Genomic DNA, 26,100 nt, shown 5'->3' on the forward strand with positions numbered 1-26,100 from the left:
GGAAGCCCCCATGCCCTATCCATGTATAAAGAAAAGTGGAATGAGTGTTCTCTAACCCATGGTCACCAGGAAAAGTGCAGAACTAACACACTCCCAGTAGAGAACAAAACTAAGCTTTAACTCTTTCTCATGGAGAATAAAGGGAGAAACTTCTGGAAAACATTTCTACAATCACTGACTGATAGAATCTATTACAGGTGATACCACAGTGATGGGTGGAGAGTGCATCTGTGAAGAAGAGCAGTGTGTGGATTGGGCAATTTGAATATTGTAGCAAATCACTCACTTTTCTCTTTTTGCTATATCTTGATTATAGTAGAAACATTAGAAAATATTTCTGGTTGTGCAAAAAAAATAATGTAAATGTCAGTGATAGATTAAAATGCATTAAAGTAAGTCACATTAAAAGAAGTTATGCTTGTAGAAACTGAAAGTTAATACAAAATTGCTTGAGGTTTTACCATTTAATAATACGAATACCGCATGAATAATTAACTTCAAGCCTCACTTGGTGTTTTCATATGCTTAACTTGGACTTTTTCCTCTGGTTCAGGAAAATGGAAGAACTTGGAAAAAGACTGTTTGGTCTTGACTTTTAAGACTGTGTAATTGGATTCTGAATTTGGCCCCAGAACAGCACATAAATAAGTAATTGCTAGTCTGGGACAAGTGACTATATGCACTCAAGTAAAGGCTCCATAGATTCAAATTGTATTAATTTTTTTTAATGTGTGTTAGGACCTGCATTGCCAGTTTTTATAAAATTCTATTTTAGTTAAAATGTCATTTTTTCTCTTCTTTAGGAAGTTTGCAGATCAGGTATAAGCTAGACAGACACCGAGAACCTGATGTTTTTAACTTTGGTTTTAAAAACCTGGCTGATGGGCAGCTTCACCATGTGAGGATTAACAGAGAAGCAGCAGTGATGTTTGTAGAGGTAAGGTCATAAATTCAACAACAGCAACAGTAATCAAAATCATGATGCTCAGACCATATGACTTAAAGCCAAAATTCAATAATAAATCCTAATAAGAGAAATACACATTCGGCACTGTCCTTCCATAAGTCTAGGATAGGAAATGTAGTCAAGGTGTTTTATTTCATTTAGCAATGTTAGTTTATCAAGAGACCATCAAAAGTTTTTATTAATATTCGACCTTTTAAAATACCATGCTCTCCTTACTGGTTTCACTTTATTTGATTGGGAAATATTGCCTAGTTTTTCATAGGGACTATTGGAGATATTCCAGTGGGAACCTAGTCCCACTGGATTACAAAAGAACAAATGCTACTGAAATTTAAACACACAGAAAAAGCAAGGTATTGCTTAAAGTGGAACTACATTTTGAAAAACAGCGGAGTCTTTAAATTATGCATTGTCACTGGGTTTTGAAGAGTAATCTTTTATATTGAATCTGTATGAATAATACATTTTTTCTGTTCATGTTATAAATTTCCTCTAAATAAGTAAAAACTTTGAGGTTCAAAGTAGCTCTTGCATCTCCTCGGTGCACTGTACCAATTATGATACTTAAATCATGAAGACAAATGTAGGGGGAAAGGATGGGGTAGAGTGGAATTTGAGGTGCTATAGAAGTTGTTTATAAAATACTTTTTTAACCTTTGTGATAGCTTGAAGATATGGATTATTTTTTATCATTTTTCTTGGTTTTCCTTTGATTGCCATCCTTTTATCGAATTGCTTTCCATTTTGATGTTTACATCTTGTGGAACATTTAATAGGTTAACCAGAATGCAAGGAGACAAGTCATCCTGTCTTCAGGGACAGAATTCAATGCTGTCAAGTCCCTTATGTTGGGGACGATTTTAGGTAAGTGGAAGAAAGAGGGCCCCTCTCCCCCTACCACCCTATGACTGAGATCAGAAGCGTTAAGTTGCAAATATGGGAAGCATTCATCATGAAGAAAGACGCTCCTTGACATATTCATGATTTCTCAGTGAGTGACAATCAAGGTAGAAGCTTGCACTCTTGTCTGAGTGCACATATAATCACGACTAAGTGCTGCTTGCGAGTTGAACAGCAGCGTTCCTTGAAAACTGCCTCCACACTTACCCTCTCACTTAGCAATCAAGCATAATAAAACTTTGCATTTTTCTAACAATTCAGGAAAGACAAAATCAAAGCAGATAGCAAGTTCACAAACTCTTTAGTAATCAGGGGTCAAATGCAGAAGTCATTTTAATGATAAATCTAGACTTAGGCTTAAGAAAAAGCTGCTCTTCGCAAACAAATAAGCTTTGAGCTGTGGCCTGGGCCCTGCCTTGTCTGTGGGCTGAGGTGAAATGTTTTCATTACTCCCAGCTACTCTTGGAAAATCACACTCTAAATATCCCACAGACGTCCTGTCCTTTATGGCTGCTAGTTATTCTCCATAAAACTGCCAAAGTAAAAGCATACTTTACTATTTAAATGTCAAAACCTTGATGCCTTTTCCCCCCCTCTTCACCGAGAATTACATTGAAATAAAAATAAATATGGAAAGGTATTTCTTTTATTTTGATTATTTATAAACTACATGTTTTATTGATACTTAAATGTTATCTAGGGGAAATTCTCCATGGCATATTTATTATTCCTTCTCTAGTACTTGTCATTCATATAATTTTGTTTGGTCCCATTTACGCATTGATTCTTTTGGTCATTTCTTCTACCCTACATATATATATAGTACATCACAAACTTGAGAATGTTAGAGAAGATACATGAATGGATGTTCCAAATATGTCAAGAAGCATAGTAGCTATAAAAACTATCACATCTTTCAAACAGATGGACAATAAAACGATGACTTCTAATTTTTCAGATAGAGGAAATGTTATGAATCCTAGTGCTTTCCAAGGGTGCTCTTGTAAATGGTAATAACAAAAGTGTAAGTTTTAGATACTACAGCCTAACTGTTAAAAAGCCCAGCTGTTACAATGGCTGATTAAGCCAATGAAGAAGGATAAGAATATAGTTTTAGCTTGGTATGGTGAATAACAACTTTATGCTGAAGTGGTGATGGTCCTGCACTGTAATCATCCCTTAAAGTTGGATATAGAATCGACCTAGCCTTGATAATGTATTTGATAGGCAGCTTGTGCTGAATATCTTTTCCTGTGGTTCGTTGTTCTTCACACTCCCCACATGTGGGATAGTGGTGCTATAATTAACACAGAAATAAAAATGAAAATATTTGTTTCCCACTGAACGCTGGGAGATGTTTATACCTATCATAGCCTATTGTAGAGGTGAATATTCCAGTCTCTAATGTGTCATTTGGATGTTTACCAGGCACTTCTGACATCTCTGTTTTCATGATATTAGTAAATTTTTTATTCTGTTTAAACAGTGGCGTAATTTTAAAAGAATGGGAAAGCAAACAAAAACAAATAAGAAAAAAAACTTGGAAAAACAATTCAAAAGAAAAACTGCTCTCTCAACTTTCGTCCATGAGAATGACAGTATATGTTTAAATAGATATTATGAAATTCCTAAAAGCTCAAAGACCACCTTGAGTTTTAGAGAATAGGGAGATAAAACCCTATCTTTGGTTGTCAGCCTAACTTATTTTTAATATCCAAATGGAGAACAATTTGCTCCCTTTTTATCTGATTTTGAGCTCCACTCTCTGGCCCTATTGATCCTTGGTTTGAGAAAAGTAAGTAATCAATCACCTAAAATGAATCCAAGGGGCTTCACTGGCAGCTCAGCTGGTAAAGCATCTGCCTGCATTTTGGGAAACCTCAGTTCTATCCCTGGGTCGGGAAAATCCGCTGGAGAAAGGAATGCCTACCCACTCCAGTATTCTTGCCTGGAGAATTCCATGGACAGAGGAGCCTGGCTATAGTCCTGGAGCCACAGAGTCAGACACAACTGAGCAACTAACACTTTCACTTCAATTTCAAAGGATGTGCAAGCTTCATAGCTGCATTTTTGTCAAGTGGGTGCAATCTGTGAGTGGAATAATTGTCCTGTCTGCACCTAGATCTGATCCCTCCTCCACTGTAGAGGAGAAGTCTGTGTGTACTCTTCCCAGTCTAAAGAACAGATATGGTCAAAACAAACACATCACACGCAACTCCATGCCTTCAGTGACTACCGCGTCCAACAGGCATGTTCAGAGATGCCCATATCCCCGAGTAGAAAGTTGCCATCAGTAAGTATGAAATTGACAAAGGAGTATTTTAAAGGCAAATTAGGTTCAAATGTCTGATCTATAAAGAAATAGGCAATAGATTATGGAAATCAACTTAATTACTAAACTGTATTATATGAAAAGGTTCACTTTAATTAAAAAGTAGAATAGACTTTGTTATATGAATTTGTATTTTTTTGTGATCTAATATATAGAGGACAGTAGCATGGAATTGAAGGCGTTAATGTTTTTATTCAAGGATCTTTTTATTCAAATGCATCTCTCTCAGGCCATAAAAATTAAAGTTGAAACTCAGCAATGAAGTTTATAGCCTGAAGCAATTGAATCTAATAAAATTATAAATATTCATTTCATCTGTACCTAGAGGTATGTATCTTGATCAAAGGCTAATAAAACTTTTCATGTTTTGGATAACTTTATTTTCGGATGGCTTCTGTTCTTCTACCACTCTCAAAATCAGTTATTGAGAATAAGACTACAGTTTTGTGTTCGAATTTGGCAAGTAGGTAGAACTTCACTTCATTAACATAGTAAAATAGACCAACAGATTGGTTAATAAATAGCTATTAATTTCTCTGGAAAGTTGTCCCAAACTATGATGAGATATCTAGTACTTACTTTTGTGTGTGTGTGTGTGTGTGTGGAGGTATTTTTATAATCTCGTAGAGGAGAAAGTCATTCCAAACATGTTAAAAAAAATCAGGAATTATTAAATTAAAGAGTTTAAAATTACAGCATGAGATTTAATAACATCTATAAAGAAAAATATAAATAAGGTTAAGGGGCTAAAAACAATAAAGTGGTCAAAATTTTGTAATACAAAATAATAATTAAAGTTTTATAACACAAGATAATAAAATATCCTTAATATACATAATTCTCAAAATCATTAAGACTCTGTTTAATGCAAAAGTATATAGCTATTAAAGACAATAGAAAACTATATTTATTATCATGTACAACATTGACATTAAGTAAAAGAAGCAACGTAGAAAGCCCTACATAGAGTATGACCTCAGTATTTCTTGTTAGCTATTTTGACTCATGGATTTATTCATTCTGAAATGTTTGGTGGTTCCTAGAATGTGCTTGTATTTCACTGGACATTTTGAATGCCTCATAGCAAAACACATACTGTATCTGCCCTCAAAACACTTGTGATATAATACAAAATATAAATAATAAAATAGTGTTCTAACGATTAACTAATCTAGTTAGTTATTATTATTGTTTTCCCTAGTGAGTTTTGGAAAATGCTTTGAAAGCGACTTCTGATTAACAACCCCTACGTTCTTTCCATTCTTCAAAGATCGTATTAGTGATGACCAATCAGGTTAAGTTTTCCCAGTTACTATAAAATAATTTCAGTATAATCCTACTTTAAATGGAAATCTTTGGATTCCTAATGTTCTTTGTAGTTTTGACTCTGATAGGACTTATAATCCCAAAGTATGAGAACTTTAAAATACCGAGTAAGGTACCCTAGTGTTTTTGCTATGTTTTATTTCTCTAAAGATTTTGTATAATTGGTGTTCTATTCATTTTGGGTTTTGAGCATTAAAAAAAACAAGCAAAATAGCAAGCCTGAAATATCAGAACAAAACAAAAATCTGTTCTTGAAGTGTGCAAACTAAAGATATATCTTCCTGTCTCTTCCTAGGGGAGAATACAGTTCAAATCAATATAGTCATACAAATAAACTTTAGTAGGCCAATTATCTGAGTGGGAGAAGAAATCCACTGAAGTACTGTATGTGGAAATGGAACTCCATATATGATAATTGGATAATAAATAATTCATGGAAATTACCTACTGAGATCTGCATGGAGAAACTAGAGTTTAGATATTAAAATTCCCTTGACTTATGTGACATGTATTAGTCTTTCCTATACTCTCCCTAAGAATTTATCTCATTTAGAAAAAATTTATGTAGAAAGACACAAAGAGTTTATAAAATTTCAGGAATATGAGTGTAAATGCAAAAATGCTCAGCAAAGTATTAGCAAGTCTAATGTAATAATATATAAAAATTATTATATGCCATGACCAAATAAGATTTCTTCCAGGAATTTAAGGTTGGCACAACAGATAAAAATCAATGTAATTCACTATATTAATAGAGCTAAGGACAAAAAACACAGGATCGCTTCAATAGACACAGAAAAAGCATTTGAAAAAAATCCGGTATGCTTTCATAGTAAAAACACTGAACAAATTAGGAATGAAAGGAACTTCCTCATGTGTAAAAAAGGCATCTGCAAAACCCACAGAGCTTTGGTGAAATAATGGAAGTCTTCCCCTAAGATCAGTAATGAGAGAAAGATGTCCACCCTTATCATTTTTGTTCAAGACTGTAGTGCAGATTTGAATGAGGGCTACTAAGCAAGGAAAAGAGCAAAAAATATCCAGATAAAAAGGAAGTAGAATTATCTGTATTTGTAAAAGACATGCTCTCCATGGAAAAAGCTATTAGTTTTGGCAAAGATGCAAGATCAACACACAAGAATTTATTGTATTTCTATATACTAGCAATGAATAATACATGGATAAAATGAGTGAAATATAAATTCTATTTACAATAGCATTAAAAAGAAGCAAATACTTTGAAATAACTTTAACTAAAGACGTACAAGACATATACAATGAAAACCATAAAATATTGTTGGAAGGAATTATGCAAGAGTTACATAAATAGAAATATATCTGTGTTCATGGATTAAAAGATTCAGTGTTGCTAAGATGGCCGTCGGGTGGTCTGGTCAGGTGGTCAGGTGGCCAGACCACCTGACGGCCATCTTAGCAACGCTGAATCTTTTAATCCATGAACAAAGATAGACCAGCCTCTTGAGAAACGTATATGCAGGTCAGGAAGCAACAGTTAGAACTGGACATGGAAGAACAGACTGGTTCCAAATAGGAAAAGGAGTATATCAAGGCTGTATATTGTCACCCTGCTTATTTAACTTCTATGCAGAGTACATCATGAGAAACCCTGGGCTGGAAGAAGCACAAGCTGGAATCAAGATTGCCGGGAGAAATATCAATAACCTCAGATATGCAGATGACACCACCCTTATGGCAGAAAGTGAAGAGGAACTAAAAAGCCTCTTGAGGAAAGTGAAAGAGGAAAGCGAAAAAGTTGGCTTAAAGTTCAACATTCAGAAAATGAAGATCATGGCATCCAGTCCCATCACTTCATGGGAAATAGATGGGGAAACAGTGGAAACAGTGTCAGACTTTATTTGGGGGGGCTCCAAAATCACTGTAGATGATAATTGCAGCCATGAAATTAAAAGACTCCTTGGAAGGAAAATTATGACAAACCTAGAGAGCATATTGAAAAGCAGAGACATTACTTTGCCAACAAAAGTCCATCTAGTCAAGGCTATGGTTTTTCCAGTGGTCATGTATGGATGTGAAAGTTGGACTGTGAAAAAAGCTGAGCACCCAAGAATTGATGCTTTTGAACTGTGGTGTTGGAGAAGACTCTTAAGAGTTCCTTGGACTGCAAGGAGATCCAACCAGTCCATTCTAAAGGAGATCAGTCCTGGGATTTCTTTGGAAGGACTGATGCTAAAGCTGAAACTCCAATACTTTGGCCACCTGATGCGAAGAGTTGACTCACTGGAAAAGACCCTGATGCTGGGAGGGATTGGGGGCAGGAGGAGAAGGGGACGACAGAGGATGAGATGGCTGGATGGCATCACTGACTCGATGGACGTGAGTTTGGGTGAACTCTGGGAGTTGGTGATGGACAGGGAGGCCTGGTGTGCTGCAATTCATGGGGTCGCAAAGAGGTGGACACAACTGAGCGACTGAACTGAACTGACCTGAAGATGGCAGTGCTCCCAAGTTTACCTCCAGACTCCTATCCAAATCCAAATGGCCTTCTCTACAGAAATTGAAAAGTTGATTCTAGAATTCACATAGAAATGCAAGGGTTCCAAGTAACCAAAACAATCTTGAGAGGAAGGATGAAGATGGAGGTCTCATTCTTCTTGATTTCAAAACAGTACAGTTCAGTTCAGTTCAGTTCAGTTGCTCAGTTGTGTCTGACTCTTTGCGACCCCATGAATTGCAGCATGCCAGGCCTTCCTGTCCATCACCATCTCCTGGAGTTCACTCAGACTCACGTCCATCGAGTCCGTGAGGCCATCCAGCCATCTCATCCTCTGTCACCCCCTTCTCCTCCTGCCCCCAATCCCTCCCAGCATCAACGTCTTTTCCAATGAGTCAGCTCTTTGCATGAGGTGACCAAAGTACTGGAGCTTCAGCTTTAGCATGATTCCTTCCAAAGAAGTCCCAGGGTTGATCTCCAGAATGGACTGGTTGGATCTCCTTGCAGTCCAAGGGGCCCTCAAGAGTCTTCTCCAACACCACAGTTCAAACATATCAATTCTTCGGCGCTGATCCTTCTTCACAGTCCAACTCTTACATCCATACATGACTACTGGAAAAACCATACAAGGCCACAGTAATCAACACTATGTGGTACTGGCTTGAGTGAAAGTGAAAGTCACTCAGTCGTGTCCGACTCTTTGCAACCCCATAGACTATACAGCCCATGGAATTCTCCAGGCCAAAATACTGGAGTGGGTAGCCTTTCCCTTCTCCAGGGGATCTTCCCAACCCAGGGATTGAACCCAGGTCTCCCGCATTGCGGGCGGATTCTTTACCAGCTGAGCTAAGAGATACATAGTGACTAGTGGACTAGATCAACACCTAAGAAGTAAAGCTATGTACTTATGGTCCACTGACCTTTAACACTGGTGCCAAGGCCATTCAGTAGAGAGGAAAAAAAACCTAGTCTCTTTGACAAATGGTGCTGGCCCAGCTGGATATCCACAAGTTTAAAAAGTGAGGTAGGACCCTTAACTAACACCATACACAAAAATTAACTCAAAATGGATGATAGACCTAACTTTGTAGCTAAAATTATAAAATTCTTAGAGCGAAACATAACTGTAAGTCTTTGTAACTTTGGATTAGGCAAAGATTTCTTAGAGAAGGTTTTTCAGAAGCCTTGGGTTAGATCAAAGTTTCTCAAAAGCATAAGCAGCAAAGAAAAATATATAAATTGGACCTCATTAAAATTAAAACTTCTGTAATTCAAAGGACACTATCAAGAAAGTAAAAAGACAACCCACAAAATGAGGAAAAATATTTGCCAGTCATGTATCTGATAAGAGACTTTATTATAGAGAATATATAAAGAACTATAACTAAACAATAAAAGCTAGGTAAACTAACTTAAAAATGACCAAAGCTTCTGGGTAGACATTTTTTTCAAAGAAGATACACAAATGATGAACAAAAAATGATGTTTAGAATAACTAGTCATCAACAAAATGCAAGTCAAAACCACAAGATTGCCTTTCACGACCTTCCCTGGTGGCTCAGCAGTAAAGAATCCACCTGCAATGCAGGAGACACGGGTTCTATCCCTTGGTTGGGAAGATCCCCTGGAGGAGGGCTGATAACCCACTCCAGTACTCTTGCATGGAGAATCCCATGGACAGAGGAGCCTGGTGGGCTACAGTCCATAGGATAACAAAGAAACAGACACAACTGAAACGACTAAACACACACACCATTTCACACCCAATAGGATGGCTATGATCATAAAGACAGACAGTAACAAGTGTCATAGAAGATATGGAGAAATTGGGACTCTTGTGCATTGCTGATGAGAATGTAACAGTGTGCAGCTGCTGGAGAAAAACAGTTTGGCAGTTCCAACACAGTTACCAAGTGACCCAGGAATTCCACTCACAGGTAAATACTCAAAGAAATTAAAAAATATATATCCACATACAAAAAGTGTACATGAGTCTTCAGAGAAGTGTTATTCATAAGAATTATAAATTGGAAACAACTCCAGTGTCTATCAACTAAGGAACAAACAAAAGTTGTGTACAATGGAATGCTAGCCCGTAAAAAGTAATGAAGTACTCACACATGGGACCATATGGATGAACCTTGAAAACATTACTCTAAATGAAAGAAGATGAACACAAAAGATTGCATATTGTATGACTTCTTCTATATGAAATGTCCAGAGAGTTAAATCCATAGAAACAGAAAGCAGTTCAGATTTACCAGGGACTGGGGGCAGGTAGGAGTGAGGAGTGACCACTAATATGTACAGGATTTCTTTGGGGGTGATAGATTCTGCAGTTACATACTGGGAATAGTTTTATAACTGTAAAAATCCCACTGAACTGTACACTTTAAAAGGGTGAAATTTATGAGATGTGAATTATATCTGAATAATAAAAAATCCATTAGAGATTTATTTCTTTTGTTAATAATGCATTTTCTGCACATGTCCCTGAGAGAGTTGGAACACTGAGTCATAACTGGACATTTCTTCTATTGTATGAATGAGTTTATTCAAGAATAGGATTTGATGGAAAACAGGGAGGGAAGAACTTGGACCTCTAAATGGGAGTAAGGGTATATCAAGGAGAGGCTGCTGCTGCTGCTGGTGCTAAGTCACTTCAGTCGTGTCCGACTCTGTGCGACCCCATAGACAGCAGCCCACCAGGCTCCCGTCCCTGGGATTCTCCAGGCAAGAACACTGGAGTGCAATTTCCTTCTCCAATGCATGAAAGTGAAAAGTCAAAGTGAAGTCGCTCAGTCATGTCTGACTTTTCACGGCCCCATGGACTGAAGCCTACCAGGCTCCTCCATCCACGGGATTTTCCAGGCAAGAGTACTGGAGTGGGGTGCCATTGCCTTCTCCATCAAGGAGAGGCTACATGAGCCTAATAACAATTTAGAGAAGGACTGATGAGCTGAAAGCAGCAAACATGTAGAATTCTGACAATATTTCTTTGTTATGTGAAAGATTACTCAAACGTTATTATGGGAAGAGTCTTTTTAGTTTACTAAAGACTGTTCTTCCAATTGGGCTTCCCAGGGTGGCTCAGTGGTAAAGAATCCACCTGCCAAACAGGAGATGAGAGTTCTATCCTTGCATTGGGAAGATCCCCTGGAGGAAAAAATGACAACCCACGCCAGTATTCTTGCTAGGAAAATCCCATGGACAGAGGAGCATGGTGGGCTGCAGTCCATGGTGTAGCAGAGTCAGACACCAGTTAGTGACTAAACAACAATTATTCCAGGAAATACCTTCAGTGCTCAGAGTTTCAAATCACCCCTGATTTCTTCCTGGGTACTGGCTGCAAGTGCCAGCGATAGTTTGGTGTGGTGGAAGTGGGGTGCAGGGAAGGGAGAATAAGTCACTTCTTGCTGACTCTGAAAATCAGGTCCCTCCAGTGATGAACTGTTCAAAAGACAGACTGAAAATTTTACTTAGCATCATTTTCTAATCATGTCATTTATTTAGAATAAAGGATGTTCACTGTTGTTTCATCAAGTCCAAAATAAATAGCAGGTTGATATTTATATTCTGTCTAGCCAATTCCATTTGCCAAAATGTTTTTTTAACGTTTGTTGCATGTAGTCATGGTTCACTAGCTTTTTTTGCTTGATAGTCTTTTATTGCATGAATATACCAGTTTGTTTATTCTCATGTTAACGTGAAGCTGAATTACTTCCAGTCTGGGACTATTAATCTTTGGTATCAGCTTTATAGCTGTACCTCTTTATTTTTTTAGCAGTTACCCCAAAGATTACTCATACTTGATTTATTACATTCTACTTTGCATGTACACTTCCCAAACCACATAAAAACCTTATTTTTATTCCCGTTTTACTTCCTCTTCCACCCTTTTTGCCATTGTTGTCATGCACTTCACTTATGGATATTATTTTTTCCATAAGATATTATTACTGCTGTTGTTTCAACAGTCAGTATTCACTTAATTATGTATTTACACTTTCTAATGCTCTTCATTGCTTCCTGCAATTCCATGGACAGCTCACTTTTCCTGATACTTGCTTGCAGATGAGAGCCTTAGGGAATCTTGGAAATACCCTTTTTGCTATTCCACTGTTTACTGCCAGCGCCTTTCAGAAGCACTGCTCATTGTGGGTAGCAGAAAGCTCTTCACGCACACCTTGATTCTTTGCTCCTTCCCTTCCTTGTGGACCTTTCATTAACATGCTTCTTCCTCACAAAACCAGAAATCATCTCTTGTGTTAGAATGCGTGGCCTTGGCAATATATTTTAAAGGCAACACTAGCAATACCTGAGACAGTTGAGAATGTTTATGTCCTGAATTGTTGGAAATCTGATACTGCTCTCAAGATTTTGTACCATAGACATTTTTAAAGAGAAAAAATAGATTAAATCTGTTTTCATTCAAAGTGATTTAAGGGGGTTTACTCAAAATTACAGTGGAAATGAACTTTATTCTCAGCCCTTATCATACTCTTTCCTAAACTTTTCTTTGCTTCACATTCACACTCAAAGCACTTTCCTGCCCCCTCCTTACCCTACCTTGAAGGTACACCTGTTTTGCCCTTACTTCTTGCTGATGCCTGTGTTCTCAAGCTAAGGGTTGATCAAACATTTTCATCCTAATATGTTAATTTTTAATATGCATTAAGTTTTGCCTAAGGTTTCCCCCACTTTTTTTTTTTCTTTGCACTTTAAAGGGAAGATTTTTGAGCCAAAAGGAAGGATCCATAAGGATGGGATTTCAGGAGTCAGCTTATAGGGAAGACAGATTCACACTGTGTTTCTAAGCACAGTTCTGTTAATTTGAATGCTGACTTTGTGTGGACCTAGGTCTGAGACATGGCAGCTTGGACTGTAAGACTTGTTTGTACTCCCAATTCAACTTACTTGTACCACTAAACCCAGGAACTGTAGGGCCAGCCCAGCAGGCAGAAGAGGGCAGGGAAGTGTGAATAAGAGAGCAGACGTGAGGATTTGCCCACGGGACTGGAGGAGGGCATTGGAGAAGGAAATGGCAACCCACTCCAGTATTCTTGCCTAGAGAATTCCATGGACAGAGGAGCCTGGTGGGCTGCTGTCCATGGGGTCGCACAGGGTTGGACATGACTGAATGGACTTAGCATGCATACATGCATGCATTGGAGAAGGAAATGGCAACCCACTCCAGTATTCTTGCCTGGAGAATCCCAGGGACAGAGGAGCCTGGTGGGCTGCTGTCCATGGGGTCGCACAGAGTCATACATGACTGAAGTGACTCAGCAGCAGCAGCAGCTGGAGGAGGACATAGCAGAGTCCTGGGTGGTGTGTGAAGCCTGTGGATCCTGGGGAAAGCTTGCCTTTCAGAGAACTCAAGACTTCCATAGTGAAGGTCATCATTGCTCTACATGATGATCCCCGTTCTCTCTGCTCCTTCTGAAGCTGATAAAGGGCTGGATCACTGGGTCATATCCTTCCTACCACAGTGAAGGCAAGGGTGAGAGACCTCTTCCTATGCTTCATAAGAAGTCAGACAGTCTGCCTGCAGGTCTGCTGCTGACTACAGGGGCAGAGAAGTGGCACTGTCCAGAGTGTCAGGACTGGTATACTGTAAAACATCTCCAACTCATGGAGTTCCAACCAGCCATCCCAATAAATATATAAGTAAACAATGATGCCACCACTGAGAGAATCTAAAAGTAAGAGTGGGGATGGGGCAAGAAGAAAAAACAACAAAATTTCCACATCAATTTAGAGCTATTGAAGAAGACAGAAAACTAGGATAAAACTTGGCACTCGAGGATATTTTAATAAAATCACACATACAGATACAAACATAAACTCTGAGAGTTAATATGACTTTTCAAAATGTCGCTGGATGATCTAAAGAAGAGAATCATCACTGATTTTCCTTAGAAGTGACATGGAGTATCATGCCATAAGCAAAAAGATTAAGAAGCAGAAATTAGGATGGAAAATAAAAGGGACTTGGAAGTTAGATCTAGAACTCTTAGTATGAATAATTGTAGATCCAGAAAGAGAATTAAAAGCAAAGACAAAGATTATGTATTAAAAAATTTCTCTTAACTAAAGGAAAAGCTGAGTTGCAGATTGAAAGGACTTATTGATCCTAATGAGAATAGACACACATCTGCAGAAATTCTGGGAAAATCCCTGAATCACAAAACCATAGAGAAAAGTCTTGCAAACTTTTCAGGCAGAAGTTGCTACAATAAAAATAATAGTATTGGTATCAGCATCCAATTTTTCATTTGCAACAACAGAATTAAAATGATATAATGATATAGCTATACTGCTAAGAAGAATGACTCAATTTCAAGCATCTAATATATAATTTATCTGACAAGGTTATAAAAGATATTTTAGAAACAAGGAAAGATTAAGATTAAATATTAATCAAGCATCCCATCTGAAGGCTATACTAGAGAATTACTCCAATCAAAAAAAAAAAAAGAAAACCATGACCTCAGGTTGCGAAAATGACAGAAAGTTATGAACACCAAAACTTTCAGTGTATATTTATACCCAAACATACATGCACAACATAATTAAAGCTACATGATTAATAACAGGCTATTCAGATACACATAAATCCCCCATACATATTCACATTCTCAAATCGACACACACATATATATATATGAAGTATCTTGAAATATGGGAAAATATAATGCAATATAATATACTACTGATGTTTCTTTCTTTAGTAATAACACTATCTACAGATATGAAGCCAGGTTATCTTTTAAAAAATAAATTCCACAAAATTGATCTAACTCATTATGATATATGTCTGTCCTGGGTTCCTTCTGTTAACCTTGCCTGGTAGTTCTCAGGTCAAAACTTTGACCAGAAAAGCTAGTAGTATCTAGTTGCTCTTTTTGTCCAACAGCTAAAACTTTTATTTTACCTGTAATTTTTTCTCCAGTATTTTAGCCTTGCAAAAGTCCTGGGTTACACAAGCAAGGGTGTCTTCCTTTAAGAAACATACTGTTTGAATCCAAAATTTTTTAAAAATGTCATCTTTCAAGTACCCTTTTAATTGATAATCCTTTAGTGGGGTTGTGCCAAACTCATTTTACTTCAGTGTACTTAGGAATCTACCTAAAATTCCACATGCATAGTGGTATTTGATATTTCATTTAATCGAGTTGGCCGATATAGCTATGTGTGTCAGAGAGATGTTTATGAGATTATAACAATGCAAATGCATGCCTCTTGAGTTTAGGTCTTTTTAGAGGTCTTTTCCATAGCAAACATTATTTTTGCAACTTTAAACTCATAAACAAAATTTTGTAAGCTGAAATAGCTCCCCGTGCATTTGCTGAAAATCTCAAAGTTAGACCATTTTTCTTGAAGGTACAGCTCTCTGTCAAGCCAGGAGAAATAAAGATAAAAAATTTATCTCATTATGAAATGAAGTTTGAAAGGAGAAAAAGTAACAACCTGTAATAAGATTCAAGAAATCCACCCCATGGGTTTGTAGGGGAGACAATGCTTGACCTCTTTTCTCTTAAGATCTATAACTGGGCCTGAGAATTATTTTTACTTAAGATATATTAACAGGAGAAAAACATAAAGATTTGTAAATGTACATGTGGCCCCCATAGGAAACTAAAGACCCAAAAAGCAGGTAGGCCCAAGTATTTATATACTAATTTGAACAAAGAGTGGTGATTATGAAAAAGTAAGTAAAATGTATGAGGAGAGTGAAGGAAGGTATTGTTTTAACAATCTGTTAACAATGTTTGTAGGTACAGATTTCTCTGGGCTGGACTGCTTATCTCTGGTCATAACAATGCATTTTCCCTCCTGGTACAGAGAGGGCAGCTTTTCCATGGAAGTTTTATCTGCTGCTTTCAAGAAGTAAAATGGACATCAGTGTCCTTCTACCTGCTGTTTTCAAGTAAATAATCTTTATGCCAAAATGGCATATTTGGGAGTGGCATATTTTTTCACCCTTCAAAAGAAGCTTCAGAGTATGTTGGTTTCCTTTAATGACAAATAAGAACGTGTTTAGTTACCATGACATTTGGTAAAACTCAGTGGCGTAAGACATCAGCCAACTATGGACATGCATCCTTAGCTGAAGCCAGTGCAAGTCATCTTTTATCACAAGGTGGTGGTGGTGGTGGTGTTCAGTTGCTCAGTTGTGTCTGACTCTTTGGACTCTGTGGACTGCAGCACACCAGGATTCTCTGTCCTTCACCATCTCCTGGAGTTTGCTCAAACTCAGGTCCATTGAGTCGGTGATGCCATCCAACCATCTCATCCTCAGTTGTCCCCTTGTCCTGCCTTCATTCTTTCCCAGAATCACAAGAAATCACAGAATTTCTCGGACCACACCTTCAGAGGGCTACATTTTAAAAATTTCAACAGCCAGACCATCCACAGAAGGCTGGTAATAGGACTAAATGTATTCTTTGATTATAAAATATATATTGCATATGTCCTATGTAACAGACACTAAGCTAAGTGCAGGGGAAGACAAGAATAAAACACACTGTCCACCAGGAGCTTCCATATGTTGCATGAGAGAGATGTTAAGGACAGTGACCTTCTGTAACTGATGCACCAGATAAAGCTAGCTGACAAAGCTTAAAGGCAGCGAGGTTATACTCCTGGCTTCAGAGTTCAAATGCTCTTATTCAAAATTCTCTCCAACTGCTTACTAGTGGTATAGCATGAGGCAAGTCATTAAATCCTGCTCTAAATGCTCACTTTTTTTTTATGATAACAATAGCCCTTTATTTTTCAGTGTCTAACATATATGTACTGAATGATACATGTCCCATAAAAGCTATTTATTATTATTTATATTCATCAGGAAATGGAGACAAAAGAACAGTGCTCCTCAAAAACTCAAACTCAACAGAAACAAAGGTTGTCCTCTGAGAGTTTATCTACAACATCATGATAGATTGGATCAGAGCTCAGATTCTCAGGGTGAACTTAAAGGCTAACTATTATGCCAGCCCCCTGGAGGAGGGCACGACAACCACTCCAGTATTCTTGCCTGCAGAATCCCATGGACAGAGTAGCCTAGTGAGCTACAGTCCACGAGGTCACAAACAGTAGGACCTAAGTCACAACTGAAGTGACTTAGCATGCATGCATTATGCCAGCTAAAAAAACTTAGAGAATATATACACATATTCTATGGCAGGTACATGCATTCATTAAAAAAGAAAGAATAATATAATGATCTCACTTGTCCGTTAGTTCAGTTCAGTTCAGTCGCTCAGTCATTTCCGACTCTTTGCGACCCCATGAATCACAGCACGCCAGGCCTCCCTGTCCATCACCAACTCCCGGAGTTCACCCAAACTCATGTCCATTGAGTCAGTGATGCCACCCAGCCATCTCATCCTTTGTCATCCTCTTCTTCTCCTGCCCTCAATCCCTCCCAGCATTAGATCTTTTCCAATGAGTCAACTCTTCGCATGAGGTGGCCAAAGTATTGGAGTTTCAGCCTCAGCATCATTCCTTCCAATGGACACCCAGGACTGATCTCCTTTAAGATGGACTGGTTGGATCTCCTTGCAGTCCAAGGGACTCCCAAGAGTCTTCTCCAGCACTGCAGTTCAAAAGCATCAATTCTTCAGCACTCAGCTTTCTTCACAGTCCAACTCTCACATCCATACATGACCACTGGTAAAACAATAGCCTTGACTAGATGGACCTTTGTTGGCAAAGTAATATCTTTATTTTTTAATATGCTATCTAGGTTGGTCATAACTTTCCTTCCAAGGAGTAAGTGTCTTTTAATTTCATGGCTGCAGTCACCACCTACAGTGATTTTGGAGCCCCAAAAAATAAAGTCTGCCACTGTTTTCACTGTTTCCTCATCTATTTCCCATGAAGTGATGGGACCGGATGCCATGATCTTCGTTTTCTGAATGTTGAGCTTTAAGCCAACTTTTTCACTCTCCTCTTTCACTTTCCTCAAGAGGCTTTTTAGTTCCTCTTCACTTTCTGCCCTAAGGGTGGTGTCATCTGCATATCTGAGGTTATTGATATTTCTCCCAGCAGTCTTGATTCCAGCTTGTGCTTCTTCCAGTCCAGCGTTTCTCATGATGTACTCTGCACAGAAGTTAAATAAGCAGGGTGACAATATACAGCCTTGACATACTCCTTTTCCTTTTTGGAACCAGTGTCAATTTAACTTCAAATAGGAATAAAAGTACTAAGGGTGGTTTGAGCATTAAGAAATAACCTCTATAAATCGCTTAACACAATGTCCAGACTATGGGAGTCATTTGGTAAATTCTTGGTAACTGATTGTTTGAAAAAGAAGAGACTATGAGCCTTTCTATACATGATGAAGCAGGAAGGAGTTTGACAGCAGATGCCAAAGTTGCCTCATACTGACGTGGTGTCCTGTGGGGGATGCAGATTCTTCCTTCCCTGACTGACACATTTAAACTTGAAGTCTACAACTAAGGGGCCTTGGGTCAGATTTCTTGCCCACTGAGCAAGTGCACTGCGGGAGGCAGGCATCACTGAAAAGAAGGAATTGATGGTCTGCTCTCCTGTGTCAATCGCAGCTCTTCTTTAGGTCATAATAACCAACCTCTGTCAGTTTGGGGTGAGAACGGGGATCAGGATGGGGTTGGTGAGGACAAGCCTTTATTTATACAGTAGGGACAGAGATCACCCTTGTGGAGAGGGGAAAAGAAAGTGGGGTGTGGTGTTCCTGGGACAGCAGTTGTGGGTAAGGAGATGCCCTCACTGTGAGGCTCAGAACAGTCAGCAAGACTAAAATATTAATTAGGAGGTAACTTCAGAAGGAGTTCCTAGAACTCTACCGTCCTCATGAGACCTAGGTCACCAACCATCTAGAATACTGGTCACAAATCCTGTTCAAAATATTTTGAAAACTGCTTTGGTGGAGGAGGATTTCATTCTCCCGTTAACAGTGACTGCATCCAAGGAAGCTTTAATTTTTTCCCAGGGGAAGTGAACAACCGCAGGGCATCAACCAAAGCCTCTCTGGTACGGCCTAAGGAAGAAAGGAGGAAAGGCTTGGAGGGAGGCTCAGTTCATCACTGCTACGCAGAGGCGGGCTGGTCTGGCGCCCCCGCCAGATGCCCATGAGCCCTAACGGTGTGTCCTGCTTCTTTGTCCGCAGAGCCCCTCGGCGCGGACCCGGACACGCTGCGGGCCGGCGCGCGCGGCTTCACCGGCTGCCTTTCTGCGGTACGCTTCGGGCCTGCAGTCCCTCTGAAGGCGGCGCTGCGCTCTGGCGGCCACTCCCAGGTCACCGTCCGCGGACACGTGGCCACCGCGTCCCGCTGCGCGGATGGGACGGGGCCCGGAGCCCCAGCGCGGGAGGCGACCCGCCCTCTCTCAGGCGGAGCAGGTGTGTGGCTCGCTCCCTGCGGTCTTCCACTCCGTCTCCATCCCCGTACAACTGCGTTTCACATGCCAGCAAGATTATGCTCAGAATCTCCATGCCAGAGGTTCCCCAAAGTCCTCAGTTCATCTTCTCACTTCTCTGGTCTTTCCAGTCTTGGTTCTTCGTTTCAAATTCGTTTCTGTCACTGCATTATCTGCTCCTCTTTCAAACGTTTGTGGATTTCTCAAAACTCCTTTCCACTCTCTGTCATCCTCCCTTTTTCTGCTGTAGGTCGTTCTGGACCAACGGATGAGGGACGGCCCTTAGTTAATGCGGACAGAAGTGACTCCGCTGTCATCGGAGGTAATGCGGCCGCAAATGACCTCTTCCTTGGTTCTGTTGTCACTGTTAGCAAAGTCCAAAAAATATCTGAGAATCCGTGATGATTGTGAGGTCAATGGCAGACCACATACATTTGCTAATGTTCTTGATGTAACTGTACTGAACTCAGCTCCTTCGAAAAAGCTTTGTAGAAGGAACTGATGGCTCCTTTTTTTTTAAAGGATGGTTGCCAAACTATAATAATGAGAGGTTTTTCATTTGAAAATAGTCATTAGTTTCTCTCAGAATGTGTACATATTTAAGACACATTTACTTTTAGTTCTTTGATTTAAAATAGCCAGAGGTCAGCCCCTTAGCCCAGAACACTTAAAAATAAGATTAAAAATAAAACATAAAGCAACATTGACATATATACACTACTGTGTGTTAAATAGCTAGTGGAAGGCTGCTGATTCACCTTGTTGTATAATAGAAACTAACACAACATTGCAAAACAATTATTCTCTAAATTTAAAAAGAAAATAAATTTTATTTAAAATTAAAAAATGCAACATTTATTGGGAGAAGCACCTAAATTATACAGATTGTCAGTTACCTAAACATAAAGATGTAAAACTGCATCTAGCATCAAGGTTATCTTTGGGCAGAGAGATAGACAGCTAGCTGTCTATCTAGGTAGATACATATAGATATCCATTAAATAAATCATTCATATATATATATATGAAGAAGTAAAAGTAATTGCACTTTAAATATCTTCTATTATATCCCCTGAAACAAAACTTATCCAGGTAGGACTCAAAAATTAATATTCAATTCTCCCTCCTTATCATTCAAAGAACATTTTAATTTGTTTAATTAGATTATGGAAATGTGAGTCAGTTGAAAACTCTGCTTGGTGAGTAGAAGTAAACTACTCTCCATTCTTTGCTACCTCAAAGTGAGGTAATTACTCCTAGAGCTGGGTGATTGGACGGGTTAGGCCAGCTACATACCTGCTCAGATTGGATCTGCCTGCATTTATTAAGATACCAGGTTTCTCCAGACAACTAGTGAAGTATTCAGACATTTTAAAGTGCTGATCAAATCTATGTAAGAATGTCATTATTTCCATTTCTGTATCAATTACTTTTATTTTTGTAATGAGTGAGGAATATGACCTCCATCTTATAACTCCAAAAACAAATAAAAACTATAAATATTATTTATAATGCATATCCAAAAGGAATAACTTTCTTGTTAAAATTTAAATTAAGTCTTAATCCTAAATCATTCTGATTTCTTTTTAATGAGAAAACTTCACTATAATGTCAAAGTTAAGTGAAAATAAATCAACTTAAATGTGATTAATATTTACAAAGTAGGAACCCAAAGTTCAAAATTTTGCAGATTATAATAGTTGGTGCCCTTTTATTAGAGAGAACAAAGATAAAAGTCAAATTGATGATAGGACAAAGATGTGGTCCTTAGAGTTTTATTGCCTGCGTGTGTGTGTGTGTGTGCTCAGTCGTTCAGTCATGTCTGACTTGTTGGGACCCCATGAACTGTAGCTGGCCAGGCCCTTCTGTCCATCAGATTTTCCTGGCAAGAATACTGGAGTGGGTTGCCGTTCTCAGGAACTGAATCCACGTCTCTTGCATCTCCAGCATTGGCAGGCAGATTCTTTACCACTGAACAGAGTTGTATTGCTTTTGCTAAACATCATTGGCAAGATGTACAAAGTAAGTTACTCTAGTGCTACTCCCCTGAGAAATCTTTTTTGGCTCCTGATACATGGGAGCCAAGCACAGAAGGTCTTAGGGACAGAAGGGTTCAGTTTACTGGACCCTACAATGTACTTGAACCTTCCTTCCATCTGTATGGGGGCTGGTGGCTGTGTGGTTTGTCAGTTACTGAGTACCTAGACCTCCAGTGTATTGTTCCTGAAAGAACTATCAGACTTTTAAAAAATTGTTCACAGACTTCACCTTTGTGTGAAATATTTGATCTGTTTAAAGGATTATCCCAATAGGTGAATTTCTCCATATTCTGCATTTTTCATTTTTATTTTCTCCCCTGTAAACAAAGGAAGCACTAGGAAAGGAGTATTAACCTAATTAATATTCGAACCTGGTAAACCAGAGATCACAGAGGATTTCTTGCCAAGCAATCTATGCTGTGGATGGGCAGATGGATGAACAGAGAAAGATACAGACGTGTAGATCGACAGAGACACAGACACAGGCGTGAGCACTTGTCAAAAACACATTTACACTGGAGTTGCTGATAGGAAGGTTATGGAAGCCATCAGATGCGTTCTTCACATTATCTCAGTTTCTTCAGGTAGAGGGTGGAGATGGAAGTTATTCTAGGATCCCACCAAACCTCACAAAACAAAAACAAGGTAGAGTTAGAGGTGATCAATCCCATACAGAAAATCCTGGATGTATAGGTGGGTCAGTGTAATGGTAACAATCGTCATATAATTAAGTGGTTTGATCACTGTTACTGAGTTAGTGGTCCCTGACACTAAAATTGGACATGATATAGCTCTTAAAACAAAGCTCTTTGACTAAACATAAAAATAATTAAAGTAACTCTGTTATTGTTTCTCACATGAAATGGAAAATATATGGAAAGCAATGAATATTCTACGTATGAATAAATATTTAAGAATATGCATAGAGTAATAAATATGCTACCTCGTCTCAGCTAAGGAGTCTGAGTTCCTGATAGCATGTCCTCAGGAATCTTTGTGACCAATTGCACCGAACCAAGCTTCAAGTTTGTTGGGCTCCATCACACTTGCTTAAGTCTGTCTCAGAGTATAATAAAGAAACTTCATTTTACAATACAAATTTTGATTTACATAACTAAACACTAACATGTGTTTGCTTACATTTGTTAATTAGGAATACTAATTAATGCCTATGCCAATCATCTTAAAACTATATTGACTAGTGAATGTTCCTTTTTGCCTGTTTCAGATGGATTGGATATTTATTCTTCACTAATGTGATATAGCTTGACTTAATATCCCTGTGGCTTAGCTTGATGGTGCATTAAAATAATCCATGAAACTTTTGAAATAATACTGATACCCCAGCCTCCCACCCAAAATTCTGTTATCGTCTACTATGTAGCCAAGGTTGAGAACAACTGGCAAAGTTAGTGTCTTCAATACTTAAAACATTTCCAGCATGAGAAATGTTTTACTTTTCATATAACTGAATGTTATTAATATTTCTACAGATTTTTATAATATAGTATATTAGTTATCAATTGCTACATGACAAATTATCAACTATTTAGCAACTTAACACAATCCACGTGTATTGTTCCTCAGTTTATATGGGTCAGGAGTTTGGACACATCTCAGTTAGGTCCTCTGCTTAGGGTCTCACAATCCTGAAATGAATGTGTGTCACTTGGGATCTTGGGCTGGGGTCACATTTGAAGTTTCCACTGGGGATGGAGCCTTTTTCACTTGCATAGATTGTTGGCTGCATTCAGTGTCTTGCAGCTGTAGCACTGAGAGCTTCTGAATTTTCACTGGTTCATAGAGTTCCTTGTCATGTGGTGGTTTCCCAGCATGGCTCTTTGCCACCTCATAGCCAGCAGGAAGAAGGAGACTCCAACAGTACAGGTGCTACAGTCTTTTGTAACGTAATCATGTAATCATGTACAAATAATCAGGTACAGACCATCAACTTTGTCATATTGTATTGGTTAGAAGCAAGTCACAAGGGGGTCACACAAGAGTGTAGACCCCCAGAGGCAACAATCACTTAAGACTCTCTTGGTCTCATAGACATAGATGAAATATACACCATATTATTGTAGTTCAACTGTACATCAGCATAACAGTTTAATCAAATTTTCTTTAAAACACATAGAAATTTGGCCGCTTGATGCAAAAAGCTGATTCATTGGAAGAGACTCTGATGCTAGGAAAGATTGAGGTGAAAAGAAAAATGGGGCAGCATAGGATGAGACTGTTAGATAGCATATTCAACTCAATGGACATAAATTTGAGCTCCCTGGTCACTCAGATGGTAATGAAGCTGCCTGCAATGCAGGAGACCTGGGTTAGATCCCTGGGTTGGGAAGATCTCCTGGAGGAGGGTATGGCAACCCACTCCAGTATGCTTGCCCGGAGAATCTCCATGAACAGAGGAGCCTGGCAGGCTATACAGTCCATAGGGTCGCAAAGAGTTGGACACGACTGGGTAATTAAGCACACTAGGAGATAGACAAGTGCACTAAGGGGATAGAGGAACCTGGCACACTGCAGTCCATGCTGTCACAAAGAATTGGTCACAACTTAGCAATTGCACAACAACAATAAAGCATTTAATCACTCTATAATAGGGCTACACAGTCTATACCTTTTAAAAATAAAAACCTGCTTACTCAGTTAGCCATGTAGGCATGACCTAAGAGGCCTATGGTGTTTCTGCACTTTAGTGTGAAGGCATTAACTGGAGTCCAATCAGAGATGTCTTTGGAATTAAGGCATAAAACCTCTGTGTCTAAAGTTTGCATGGACTTAGAAGTAACCTTAAAGTTACAATATTACTTGGTTTCAAATTTTCTGATGATAAATGGTGCTAGGGTAGATTCTAGTTAGGCTGACATTTACAGTTTATAATCTGACTTTGTATTTTCCCTTCTCTCTAGGTGTGATAGCGGTTGTGGTATTTATTTTGCTCTGCATCACTGCCATTGCTATACGCATTTATCAACAGAGATGGCTGTACCAAAAAAATGAAACAAATATTCCAAAAACTGGAGACAATGCTGAAACTGCTCTGAAAAGTGAGCTCAACATGCAATGTACAGTCAATGAAAGCCAGAAAGAGTATTTCTTCTGATCTGCTATTGTGATTTACTGATTACTAAGATGATGTGACTTTCTTGCTAAGCCAGGGGCTCCCAGTGGATGAAACCCACCCGTTGTCCTTCTGGGACAGGCAGTAGGGGTCCAATGCCATCAGCTTGCTCACAAACAGTCCCTGGAGGCTCTGCTCAGTGCTCCTTCTTGATTCATTTATGTGACAGTGACTTTGGTGTGCTCATTAATCACTGATTGGCAGTTTCTGACTGTTCTGACTTGATCTTCTAAAAGGCAAATGTATTTTACATAATTACTTCAGGTTTTAAGTGAGAAGAAGGATTCAAGCTCTACTCTCTTAAAAATACTCCATGGAAGTTTATCAACGTTGGACTCTAATGTTCTGTGTTACATGGAAACCTACAGTAAGCTTCTTTTATCAATCACTTGCTGACATTTTTAAACCAGGAAGTGCTTCTCAGATGGCCTTCAGCTTCATTTCCATATTCCTATGAACCAGAGCCCATTGGCCAAACACCGGAGAAAACATTTTTTGGCTGATTGCTTTTCCTTTTGTGTCTTTTAAATCAATTTTGATATATTTTAATGATGAAATGAGTGTTGAATGTCAGCTATGAAATTCTACAATTAAGTTCAGATGTGAAACAGAATTCATGGGTAGAAAAATGTGTAAAGGATTTTAATCTGTGATAATTTGCTTATTTTTCTTTGTGATTTGTCATTCTATTCTTTGTAAATTGTAATAAGGATCACCTAGTAATCTCACAGAAATGTTTATTTTCTAACTAAATTCGTGCCCATGTATAAAGCTGAAACTCCAGTACTTTGGCCACCTCATGTGAAGAGTTGACTCATTGGAAAAGACTCTGATGTTGGGAGGGATCGGAGGCAGGAGGAGAAGGGGACGACAGAGGATGAGATGGCTGGATGGTATCACTGACTCCATGGACGTGAATCTGAGTGAACTCCGGGAGTTGGTGATGGACAGGGAGGCCTGGCGTGCTGCGATTCATGGGGTCACAAAGAGTCGGACAGGACTGTGCGACTGAACTGAACTGATAAATTCCATATTTAACACCGGAAGTGTATCCATCCACATCTGAATGAAATATAGTCCTAAATTTTTTTTTCTTTATGTATGGGATGGTTAGGTCACTTTTTTTTGCAGTCCTGTGATTTTTTTTTTTTCCTGGAGATTATAACAACTCTTTGCTTTCTTGTGACTGTATGTTCATTTATTAGGGAATAAGTCACATTTTAAACTAAATCTCTCCATTTTCCTTTCTAAATTTTGAGCGTATGTAGGCAAAACATTCCTTGAGTTACCTTCTCACCTAGCTACTATTTGGAATATTAGTGGAAGAATGCTTATGCTAAGGGAAAATGCAAGCTATATGATCTGAACTAAATCTGTCATTTCAGGAAAAATTCTAGGATCTTGAGATCTATTTCCAATAGAGCACCCCAAATCGGCTAGTCCATTTTAAGTAGGGCATATTTGAATATTAGGAGAGCAAAAAATCATATTAACTATGAGAATTTATCCAGTAACTACTTTTGT

At 38.7% G+C, this 26,100-nt stretch overlaps 1 protein-coding gene across 1 annotated transcript in view; it reads left to right on the forward strand.

Moving 5' to 3' along the window:
• Positions 1 to 25,309, forward strand: part of LOC102177239 (contactin-associated protein-like 3) — a 233,095-nt gene extending 207,786 nt beyond the window's left edge. Inside the window, exons 20-24 of the mRNA XM_013966094.2 lie at positions 804 to 937; positions 1,744 to 1,831; positions 19,157 to 19,387; positions 19,655 to 19,726; positions 24,365 to 25,309. Coding sequence (XP_013821548.2) covers positions 804 to 937; positions 1,744 to 1,831; positions 19,157 to 19,387; positions 19,655 to 19,726; positions 24,365 to 24,558 — 719 coding nt within the window. The 3' untranslated portion in view covers positions 24,559 to 25,309. The remainder of the gene's footprint in view (positions 1 to 803; positions 938 to 1,743; positions 1,832 to 19,156; positions 19,388 to 19,654; positions 19,727 to 24,364) is intronic.

Source organism: Capra hircus, chromosome 8 (assembly GCF_001704415.2).
Source record: "Capra hircus breed San Clemente chromosome 8, ASM170441v1, whole genome shotgun sequence".
NCBI lineage: Eukaryota > Metazoa > Chordata > Mammalia > Artiodactyla > Bovidae > Capra > Capra hircus.